At 38.4% G+C, this 12,729-nt stretch overlaps 1 protein-coding gene across 2 annotated transcripts in view; it reads right to left on the bottom strand.

The window, feature by feature from the left end:
* Nucleotides 1-12,729, bottom strand: part of tspan4a (tetraspanin 4a) — a 138,136-nt gene that overhangs the window by 11,609 nt on the left and 113,798 nt on the right. For both annotated transcript variants that reach the window (XM_010897090.5, XM_010897089.5), the window contains one exon: nucleotides 204-335. In XM_010897090.5, coding sequence (XP_010895392.1) covers nucleotides 204-335 — 132 coding nt within the window. The remainder of the gene's footprint in view (nucleotides 1-203; nucleotides 336-12,729) is intronic.

Genomic DNA, 12,729 nt, shown 5'->3' with positions numbered 1-12,729 from the left:
GAGATTGTTTTAGTACAGCGCTAGGCTTAATCTGTGTCTGCTATTCTGGTCCTAAGGGTTAGGGGAAGGCATTTATGTTTAGGCATGAATGATTAGTTATTGAGTCTAAGGTTTGGTTAAAGTTAGGATTATGGACAATAGGAAAATAAAATTTTCGGTTTCCCTCAAGGATAGAATTATTTTTGTGTGTACGGGCATCTCACCGCAGTCCACCAGGTCCCCGGGTTCTCGAGTCCACAGTTATCACTGTACTCAAGGCAGCAGGAGTCCGGCACACGGCTGGTGTTATACACTTCAAACCAGTCCGTGTGGTTGGTCACTCCACAGCAGCGGAACTACAACAGACGCCAAACGAAGACAGGGCATGTTAATGAACGAATGGAGGCCAAGACAAAACCCGAATAAACCACACAGTAAAAACCTTTCTTCATGATCACTCTTAGGAACTGACATAGGTATTGTTTCAGACTGTTTTATATTGAACAGAAATAAAAATGTGTGTTCCTTATATAGCTCTGCAAATAATTAAGAGACCACTCCTAATTTTTCTTAAATCAGCATCTCTACATAAATAGCATCCATTCCATTCAAGTGTAAAATTCCAACACAAGCACAACTAATTTTACTTAATGAGGTACTGATTAGGTGATTACCTGAACCAAATCTAATTTAACAAGAAAAAGTACAAAAACCACTGCTGTGGTCATCACTATCCTCTTGCAATAGAACCAGCTGGATGTTGTGACTGCATGACTCCAAGGTAATTTGAATAAAGAAATAACTATTCAGCATGACAAAAGAGTTGAAAAGAAAAGATTTGAGTGAGGAAAAGAAGGGTTAAATTCTGGCTTTACTGGCAGAGGGATACAGTGAGTGTCAGGTTGCTTCCATCCTGAAAATCTCAAAGACGGTTGTTCATAAGAACAAGGTCAAGCAACTGACATTGGGGACAACAAAGCTACAAGAATGGCAGAGGGGGAAAATGACTGTCCACTGACCGAGATGAACGTCAAATCATTCGAATGTCACTCTACAACCGTAGGATGACATCAAGTGACCTACAAAAAGAATGGCAAACAGCAGCCGTCCGCGAGGACGGTTTAAAACAAGCTCCTAGGGGCAGGGCTGAAGTCATGCCAGACTGAAGTTTGCAAAAGCCATAAGAATTGGACCGTAGAGGAATGTAATGTCATCATCTCTAACTAGTCAAATTATTTGCTTTACCCAACAACTGGTCGTCTAATGGTTAGAAGGAGACCTGGAGAGGCCTACAAGCCATTGTCTCGCACCCACTATGTAATTTGGTGGAGGATCGGTGATGATCTGGGGATGCTTCAGCAAGGCTGGAATCGGGCATATTTGTCTTTGTGAAGGACGCATGAATCAAGCCATGTACAAAGTTATCCTGGAAGAACATAAATATTGTATGAAACATTTAGGAATTGCAACCCTTTTCATACACAGTGCCCTTATTTCAGGGGCTAAAATGTAATTGGACAAATTAACACATACATATAAAACGTTCATTTTTAAGACTTTGTTGAGAATCCTTTGCAGGCAATGACTGCTTGAAGTCTGGAACACATGGACATCACCAAATGCTAGTTTTACTCCTTTTGATGCTTTGCCAGGCTTTATTGCAGCTATCTTCAGTTGTTTCTTCGTGGGTCTTTCAGCCTTATGTTTTGTCTTCAGCAAGTGAAATTAATGCTTGATCGGGTTGAGAACAGGTGATTGACTCTGCCATTGCAGATTATTACACTTCTTTGCCTTAAAAAACCTGGGTTGCTTTCGCAGTATGTTTTGGATCATTGTCCATCTGTAAAGTGAAGCGCCGTCCATTCAACTTTGCTGAATTTGTCTGAACCCAAGCAGACAAAATATCTCTATAAACTTCAGAATTAATCTGTCTGCTTCTGTCTTTTGTCACATCATCAGTACACAGTAGTGACCCAGTGCCATTGGAAGCCATGCATGCTAATGCCATCACACTGCCTCCCCCGTGTTTTACAGATGATGTGGTATGCTTGGGATCATGAGCTGTTCAACGCCTTCATTATACCTTTTCTTCACATCATTCTGATACAGGTTGATCTTAGTTTCATCTGTCCAAAGAATACTGTTCCAGAATGGGGCTGGCTTTTTTAGATGTTTTTTGGCAAAGTCTAATCTGGTCTTCCTATTCTTTATGAGTGGTTTGCACCTTTTGGTGAACCCTCTGTATTTGCTCTCGTGAAGTCTTCTCTTCATGGTAGACTTTGATAATGATATGCCTACCTCCTGAAGAGTATTCTTCACTTGGCTGGATGTTGTGAAGGGGTTTTTCTTTACCATGGAAAGGATCCTATGATCATCCACCAATGTTTTCTTGGACATCCAGGCCTTTTTTTGTTGCACAGCTCACCAGTGTTCTTTTTTTCTCAGAATTTACCAACCTGTTGATTTGGCTACTCCTAATGTTCCTGCTATCTCTCTGATGGATATTTTTTTTTGCAGCCTAAGGATGGCCTGTTTATACTTGCATTGAGAGCTCCTTTGACTGCATGTTGTGGGTTCACAGCAACAGCTTCCAAAGGCGAATGCCACACCTGGAATCAACTCCAGAAACTTTACCGGCTTAATTGATGAAGAAATAAAGAAGGAATAGCCCACACCTGTCCATGAAACAGCTTTTGAGTCAATTGTCCCATTACTTTTGGTCTCTTGAAAAAAAGGGGGGTATATATTAAAGAGTTGTAATTCCTTAAACCTTTCTCCAATCTGGATGTGAATACTCTCAAATTAAAGCTGAGAGACTGCACTTTAAGCCCATATTCATTACTTAACTGTAACTTGAATATATTTTGGTTAACATCTTGTGTCACTGTTTAATTATTTCCAGACCTACAGTTGTGCTCATAAGTTTGTATACCCTGGCAGAAATTGTGAAAATTATTTTTGGAAATTATGACTGATCATGCAGTCTTTTATTTAAGGATAGTGATCATAAGCCATTTATTATCACATAGTTGTTTGGCACCTTTTTTAATCACAATGATAACAGAAATCACCCAAATGGCCCTGATCAAAAGTTCACATACCCTTGAATGTTTGGCCTTGTTACAGACACACAAGGTGACACACACAGATGAAAATGACTATTAAAGGTGAATTTCCCACACCTCTGGCTTTTTAAATTGCAATTAGTGTCTGTGTACAAATAGTAAATGCATGGACGCACTGAGCAGACTAGATACTGAGCCATGGGGAGCAGAAAAGAACTGTCAAAAGACCTGCGTAACAAGGTAATTGGACCTTTATAAAGATGGAAAAGGATATAAAAAGATATCCAAATCATTGCCAATGCCAGTCAGTACTGTTAAATCACTCATTAAAGGGTTAATTTGTCTAAAAATCACATTTATAAAAAAAGATCACTCACCAAATGTTGGTCGGGAATGGACACAGCTCTGTCCCCAGCTGTAATTAGCATTCTTAGAATCGTCCAAAATCATGAATGGAAACTGTGCATCCCACTACTACAAAACACTAGTGGTGTTGTTTAACTCAAATAACATGACAATGTTGTTTCGCGATATATTTGTAATTTCAAATTAACGGGTTCTTTGTGTTTAACGGTCAGTTTTGTTCACAATTGCATTAATCTGCGCGTTCTTTCAGGAAGAGGAGGTGTATACGTCACAGTAAACAAAAAGTAGTATTCGCTAGCTAGGAAGCAAGTTACCTATTTCGCCATTGATATTCACCAGACCGCCAACGTTTACTTGCTTGAGAGACAAAGAAATTTTTCCAGGGATAGAACTTACTTGTTCGAACCAGAATACATAGAGAATGAACTGACCGAACTAGTAGAGGCTAGAACAGTAGCTGACAATGGTGGGCCAGTTAATCCCCAACCCTTGCCCAGAATGTCCGGAAGATGATGGTATAGCTGTCGATTGTGAAATCTAATGCCAATCGAAACGGAATGCTTTTGTTGCAACGAATGGCAACTATTGATGCCAATGCTGCAGACCATGAATGACCCAGTCCCTGAAGCTGAACTCGTTCCAAGATGTGTGGTTGATCATCCGGATTTCCCCCCCTTTACTCTTGCGGTGCTGGAGACTTTTCTTTTTTAACATTCCAAAAATGTATACAAGTGTATAAGTCACGGCTATTTATTTGGATAGCATACTCCATACACGGGATAAAATAAAACTGTTATACTGCAACTGTTTCTGGTGGATTTTCGAAGTACGTATCCGTGCATGCGTTTTGGGTCAGGATAGACAAATACATTTGCTGGCTTAACAACTTAAGCCTTAACTGAAACTGTATACAGTTATATAGCGACTGTTTCTAGCATGGAATAGTTCATCTTCAGTCTTGCAGGCAATTGCTCAATACTTATGATTATTCCTAGGAAGTTAGTTACTAATAAGCCTATTTAACACAAGCCTCAATGCTAGCGACTGCTGAAACTTGTAATACCTTGGCTTAGTGTGTAACGACAGTGTATCTCGTATGGAAGACCTACGTTCAAATCTATTGAGAGCAATGACATTTATTAATTATTTCTGGTAGATTGATAGTGTCTTTACAAAGTAGTTGAAGTCACAAAAAAATATTTAATTTGGGTACTTTAACAGCAAATTTGCATTTATGAATAAAATATTTTGCCAATAAAATAAATGTTAAAAATTTAGATGTGATTTCGTTGGTAGGATATATATTATGCAGTTCTTTCCTTGTTGGAAATACAACATTTGTAAGGTAAGAGCCATGCTTTTTTCCAATTAATATTTTCTATCAAGGAATTCCCAAAAAAAGTCCCCCTCGGGGTAATTCGTTTTTTTGACTGAAACACATTTCTTATAATTTTATTGCTACATTTTGGGTCGTAAATACTCTTGTCTTCAATCAGAAATTTCTGTTCACTCTTTACAATCTATTTAAATGATAAATGACATTTCATTAGATGAACAAGTCCATTTGGTATAGCTTTTACCAGTAAGAAATCCCTTGTGAGTAACAGGGAAATTATATTTATACATGAAATCATAAAAAGAATAAACATTCCCTTGTGGATCCTACAAATCACAAAGATAATCAATACCCTTTTCATGCCAATTCTTTAAAAAAATGTACTTGTTCTTTGCAATAATGTTTTCATTGTTCCATAGCTTAACTTTATGTGGGGAAAAATTGTGGACAAAGCAAATTTTCCACGCCAAAAGAGCCTGTTCGTGGAATTTAGAAAGTTTTAAACGAAGCTTAGAAGGAGAGAGATTACAGGTGAGCAAAAACTTAAGCCCTCCCACTCTTTTAGAAATATTGTGTGGGATAAAATACCAAATAGACTCTGGAGAATTGATACAATTCCTTACCCAATTCAGTTTGAAAGTATTATTAACATTGAAAAAATCAAGCATTTCAAAACCTCCCTCAGTTTTATTCCACATAAAACATGTTTCTTCAGATACTGATGTTTGTTTTTCCAAAAAAACTTAAACAATAAACTATTGATCTGTTTACAGGTATTCTAATGGACAAATAATGAAAAAGATGGATATAAAAGGCAAGCTAGACCTTCAGCTTTTATTAAAAGAACTCTACCAAGAAAAGATAAATCTCTTTGAAGCCAATTGTTAAGTATTATTTTAGCTTTTCTAATTTTAGGGAGAAAATTCATATCTTGTCTAAGAGATATTTTCTTGGAGATATGAATACCAAGGTATTTCACATTATCTTTAATGGGTATATTATTCACAGAAGTTCCAGAAGATTCAAATAAACAAAGAATTCCACATTTAGGAATATTTAAATTTAGACCAGAAGCTTCTGAAAATGTATTAATTGTTTCAAGAGCCTTACCAACCTGATTTGTATTCTCTAAAAACAGGGTTGTATCTTCCGCAAGTTGTGAAATTTTTATCTCACGGTCAAACGTGGACACCCCTTTAATATCAGGATTATTACGAATACTCAGAGAGAGTAATTCCACAACTAACAGAAACAAAAAAGGAGATATTCCACAACCTTGCTTCACTCCCCTATTAATAGGAAATCTATTAGAAGTATAAAATTGTAAAAGAACCGAGCTATTAATGTCCTTATATATCATTTTAACAAATTTGATAATAATGTTTCCAATGCCAAACAACTCTAATGCCAAAAATAGAAATTTGTGTTCAATGGTGTCGAATGCTTTGTAGAAATCTAGAAACAATATGATTGCATCCGAATTAATATGATGTGCATAATCTATGAGACATAAAACCTGTTTGTGTTTCATTAATTATTTCAGACAAACCTGTTTTTAGTCTTTTGGCAAAAGCTAAAGATATAATTTTGTAATCTAAATGTAGTAAGGTGATTGGCCTCCAATTGTCAAGTAAGAGAGGATCTTTATCAGGTTTTGGTTATTAGGGTGATGAGCCCTTGTTTCATAGAGGTACTTAATTCTTCATTATTAATACAGTCGTTGTGTATTCTATGTAGTGGTCTCTTGATAGTTTCCCAAAAGTGTGCATAAAATTCAGTAGTTAGGCCATCTGAGCCAGGGGATTTACCTTTCTTTATTGACTGTATTGCGTTGGTTAGTTCAGTTACAGTAAGGTCCTTTTCACAAACCGTTTTAAACTCATTTGAAATTACTGAAATGTAACGTTTTATTTTTTGTAGAGAGGAATTCACATAATTTACATTATAATTTGAACTATATAATTTATTAAAAAAAGAATATACATAATGATTTATTTCAGAGGGGTTTTTGTTAATGTTGTCATAGATTTTTAGAGCCATTACAGAGTTTCTTTTTATATTTCTTTTTTCCAAAGAAAAGAAATAGCTGGTATTTTTCTCTCCCATTTCCAACCATTTTGCCCTGGATCTTATAAAGGCACCTTTAGCTAAATCAAGATAAAGATCATCTATTTCATTTCGCAAATCAGATAGATACGTTTCCTCTTCTATATTAAGAATTTCTTTAGACAATAACTTTTCAAGTTCATCAAGAAGAACTTGACATCTTTGGGATTTAACCCTTTTAAGCTCTTTACCTCGACGCATTGCCAATTGTCTGACTTTAAATTCGAAAAATTCCCATCTTTGGATATGGCTCATAGATTCATCGTCCAGGATTGAAGCAGTGTTTTTAACACAATCTACACATTTTGCATCTGAAAGTAACTACATTTCCAATAACCACAAATTATTTTACAACTATTCATATTGCCAATTAAAGAAATTGAGATTAAATTGTGATCTGATAAAGGTGCATAAGTAATCAAAGTATCCAAAACAAATTGAACAGCATTAGTAGAAAGGAGCCAAAAATCTATTCGTGATTTACGAGTAAGAGCATTATTTGTCCAGGTGTATTCCTTATCATGAGGATGTAAAAAGCGCCAAACATCAGTGACCTGTAAATCGTCACAAAGCAAGTCAAAAACCTTCAATGTACTGTTCTTTGGGGGCTTTGTTAAAATCTCCTCCTAACAATGAATAAGCATCTGTGTGTTTACTTTTTAGATTTGTAAGTATCAAACTAAGTTTCTTAAACATAGAGACATTTTAGATGTTGTTGTTATGACCGTAAACATTGCAAATTATAAATTTCGTATTGTCAATATTTAAAATTATTATAATCCATCTCCCTTCACCAGAATAAATTGTTTCCACTATATCTCCTTTTAACTTATTGAGGAAAATAGCGACCCCTGCAGAATGGTTTGTTCCATGACAAAAAAAAAGCAGAATCACCACACTGAGACTTCCAAAACTTTAAATCATTATCACAAGAGTGAGTTTCTTGAAACAAAATAATTTTAGCCTCCCTTTGTTTAACGAAAAGAAAAAGTGCCTTCCTTTTATCGATCTCCCTCAGTCCTCTAACATTAAGAGAAATAAAATCTAATCTCCCAAAATTAAAAACTGTCATCCAACAAATAAAACAGTGAAAAAGCAAATACCTCCTAAATTAGGTTAAGTTTCTTGTAACAAAGAGAAGAATAGAACCACCGGGATCTTACATGCAACAAGATGTCAACAAATATTAATACAACCACAATGTAAGTTGTTAGGGACTATGAAATGTCCAACGAACTTCAAACAACTATCAGTGTCAACATTAACTTTTTTACCTTCAATATAAGCAAAAGCACCTATGAATGACGCTCTTTTGCCTTCTTCTCTGGCTTTCTGAACCAAAGGCCAAGCTTTGGCCCGAACCAGGTGACAGATCTTTTAGACGGAGATGGGCATCCTCCAGAAATTTCGAGCCTCTTGCATCCCTCCATACGATATCACGATAGTGACGCATGCTGAATTGAATGATTATGCCTCTCGCTGTGTCACCGTCTTTCCTCTTTCCAATTCTGTGCACGGAATCCACCACCTCCGGTAGCTTTCCAGCAATTTTCGGAGAGATCTTGCCAAGAATGTCGATCACCAGGTCCCGGGTATTTCCCTGCAGTCTCAGCCCCCATCTTCATCGATAGCTATTCGTCTCCAACAGTTGAAGTTTGAATTGTTTGTTTTTTTCTCTCAGGTCTAGGGTCTTCTTTTCCAGCGCAACAATTCTCCCGTTGTGGTTAGCACTATCTTTAAGTAGTTTTTCAACAGTTGCATTCATGAAGGCCATGGCCTGATCAGTGTTTCTCACCGTTTCCTCCATAGAGGTAACCTTCTCTAAAATAACTTCACATTTTGCTGAGAGAGACTGAATGGCAGCCATAACCTTATTAAAGTCAGAGTCAGGAGATGTAATCTTTCCTTTTTTTGCAGCTGGGCTTTTAGCTGGAGTTCTCTAATTCGACGGACTCAGTAGAAACATTCAATAAATCTGTCAGCATTGCATCATCTGGACATGAGGCGAAGAGTTGGGATGGAGCAATATTTCCATTTTTCTCCATGCTCGTCTGAAAGTGATGTTTCGCTTTGCGTTTGCCCATATGACCGAATTTCAAGCAAAGTTAATGTTAATCCCTAATATCATTAGCAAAATGAGAAGAGAAAAGTAGTTTTCCTCACTAATTGCATGTAAATCACGATGATGTCTGAGGATTAAGAGTGCAGCGTGTCTGTTTGGAATGGCGCCATCATGGCCTCCCTTAACCAAGAAAAAAGTGAGTTGTTTTGCCATGAAAGAAAAAAAAATACGTTCCTATGCCATGAAATGAAATAGCTTTGGCAGACTCGCTAGCAATTGCTCAATTCTTATGACTATTCCAGTAAGTTAGTTGATACTGGTAAAGCTTATTACTGGCTAATATGCGGCCAGTGGCAAACATAATACATTGCCGCTTGTGGTAGAGGTAAACTTAGCAAGAAACGTTAGTCAGTTTAACTGTATCAATTTAATTCATGAATGGACAATTAACTATTAAAACCACCAATGGCAAAAGAGGATTTGTTCATGATAAGACAAGAGGCTATACTGATATCCAGTAAAAGTGCAGCTCTGTGGTGTAGTGGTTAACGATGCAGCCATTCACGTGTGAGATCCAGGTTGGAATCATGCAATGACAATACTTTCTATGGCAGGCCGGCTGAACTAGGCTTGCCTGGTTTCTTGTTTATATTGTCAAGTCCATACCCAATGTCTTTTGCCTATAAACAGATCGTCTGATCAAATCTTTCTGTTTTGATTCAAGCTATAATCTAGGTTGCAAATCTTTGCAAAGCCGATCAGGCAGGCATTTATCTGATTAATGTATTTTTGCCAACTATGTTTCTAAGTTTCATAACGTGATTGTACATCCAAAATGCACTGTTGTACATCTGTCGTGCCCTCCGCATCCACCTCCGCATAGTCCGGCCCAGGCTTTCTCACTCTCCTGTCTGTCCATGTATGTGGGGCTTTCCCCCACTGCCCCTCAAGTCTCCAAACCTGCTATTCATTCCCTCATCAGCCTGCCTATATACCCTGGTTTCCGTCTGTCCTGCGCTAGATCATTGTTATTCACTACTAGGTAGTAACGTTCCCGCCCGATTCAAACCATAGTTTGAGCACCCAGTTTAGTTGTTCCTTCCAACTAACCCTGTTTATTCCTCGTTACCAAGATCCACCTTACCCAGCCTCAAAACACCTCCACCTGCCCGCCTGTCAGCCACCTTCTCTGCCTACCCGCTGTCCTGTCTGCCCCGCCCTATCTACCCACCTACCTACCTGCCCAGCCCCAACCCCTCTGGCCTGGCCTTCGTCCTTCCATCCCAGCCACCATTAAAACACCCTTTTTGTTTCTCTGATTGTGTCTGGTGTTGTATGCTTGAGCCCACTCGCGGCTCCACTCGTAACGACATCAGACTAAAGATTATGCTTTAGCATTATCTATAGTATGATAAGCAACATGCAAAAGTGTCTTATTTCTATTCATTCAATCATGTGTATCTGAACTGTGCAAATCAGCTAAACCCCTTGAATATAAACCTACCATCTGGTCCATTGTTTTTGGGGCATATTTACGATAATGGACTAGAGAAACTCTCACCTCGCGTAGCTTCTGTTCAATCCCACCCAGATCACGTAATCGCCGAAACACACAAGCTGTGTGAATGTCTGTAGGAAATAGTTTGCTAATGTTGTTTGGATTGACCATATTCCGCTGGTTGTTTTGTCACTGTAAAGTTAAAAAAATGTATGCTACCGTGAACAGATTACGAAATGTAGGTGGAAGTGTTTTGGAGTAGTTTTCCGCTTGCAATGCAGCTTTGCTGTAGTGGGACGCACAGTTTTCATTCATGAATTTGGAAGATGCTATGAATGCTAATTACAGTCGGGGACAGAGCTGAATAATGGATGGTTGGAAGAAATTACTCTATGTCCATTACAAACTAACATATTGGTAAGTGATTTTTGGGGATAAATGTGATTTTTAGACGAACCCTTTAAGAAGTGGAAAAGTCTGGGATTTTTTGATACAAAGCCAAGGTCAGGTAGATGAAGAAAGATTTCAGCCAAAACCACAAGAAGAATTGTTCGGGATACAAAGAAAAACCCACAGCTAACCTCAGGAGAAATACAGGCTGCTCTGGAAAAAGACTTGAACAGAAATTAGCTGCATGGTCGAGTTGCCAGAAAGAAGCCTTTACTGTGCCATCATCATCATCTTCCGCTTATCCGGGGCTGGGTCGCGGTCTTCTTCCCTCTCCCTAGACACTTCCTCCAGCTCTTCCGGGGGGACACTGAGGCGTTCCCAGGCCAGCTGGAAGACATTGTCCCTCCAGCGTGTCCTAGGTCTTCCCCGGGGTCTCCTCCCGGTGGGACGGGACCGGAACACCTTCCCGGGATCTTGTCCTTTCGGTCATGACCCAAAGCTCTTGACCATAGGTGAGAGTAGGAATGTAGATTGACCAGTAAATCGAGAGCTTCGCCTTGCGGCTCAGCTCTTTCTTCACCACGACAGACCGATACATCGACCGCATTACTGCAGAAGCTGCACCGATCCGTCTGTCAATCTCCCGTTCCATCCTTCCCTCACTCGTGAACAAGACCCCTAGACCCCCTGTACCAATGCCACTAAAAAGCCTGGTTACAATATGCCCAACAACACCTTGACACGCCTCACAGCTTCTGGCACACTTTAATTTGGAGTAACAAGACCAAAATAGAGCTTTATGGTCATAACCATAAGCGCTACGTTTGGAGAGGGGTCAACAAGGCCTATAGTGAACAGAATACCATACCCACTATGAAGCATGATGGTGGCTCACTGATGTTTGGGTGTGTGTGCGCTCTAAAGGCACAGGGAATCTTGTGAAAATGTATGGCAAATGAATGCAGCGTACTATCAGTAAATACTGGCAGACAATTTGCATTCTTCTGCAGGAAAGCTGCTCATGGGACGCTCTTGGACTTTCCAGCACGACAATGACCCTAAGAACAAGGCCAAGTTGACCCTCCAGTGGTTACAGCAGAAAAAGATGAAGGTTCTGGAATGGCCATCACAGTCTCCTGACCTTAATATCATCGAGCCACTTTGGGGAGATCTTAAACGTGGAATTCATGCAAGACGACCAAAGACTTTGCATGACCTGGAGGCATTTTCCAAGTTGAATGGGCAGCTATACCACTTGCAAGAATTCGGGGCCTCATAGACAACTATTACAAAAGACTGCATGCTGTCATTAATGCTAAAGGGGGAAATACACAGTATTATGAACTAAAGATATGCAGACTTTTAAACGGGTCAGTAAAAAAAAAAATCTTTGTTGCCATGTTTGTTTTATGATTGTGCCATTCTGTTATGACCTACAGTTGAATGTGAATCTCATAAGAAATAAAAGACATGTGTTTTGCCTACTCACTCATGTTTTCTTTACAAATGGTACATACAGCTCTGGAAAAAATGAAGAGACAAATAAAACATTTCGGTTTCTCAGATTTTACTATTCATAGGTATGTGTTTGAGTAAAATGACAGTTTTTGTTTTATTCTGTAAACTACTGACAACAGAACTCCTAAATTCCAAATAAAAATATTGTAATTTAGAGTATTTATTTGTAGAAAAACAACAACTGGTCAAAATAACAAAAAAAAGATGCAGACGTCAAATAATGCAAAGAAAACAAATTCATATTCATTTTTCAACAACAACATACTAATGTTTTTATTTAGGAAGAGTTCAGAAATCTATTTTGTGGAATAATCCTAATTTTTTATCACAGCTTACATGCATCTTGGCATGCTCTCCACCAGTCTGTTACATTGCTTTTGGGTGACTTAATGCCACTCCTGGCACAAAA

This window comes from Esox lucius, chromosome 2 (assembly GCF_011004845.1).
Source record: "Esox lucius isolate fEsoLuc1 chromosome 2, fEsoLuc1.pri, whole genome shotgun sequence".
NCBI classification, from domain to species: domain Eukaryota; kingdom Metazoa; phylum Chordata; class Actinopteri; order Esociformes; family Esocidae; genus Esox; species Esox lucius.
This window is presented reverse-complemented; position numbering and strand designations above follow the sequence as displayed.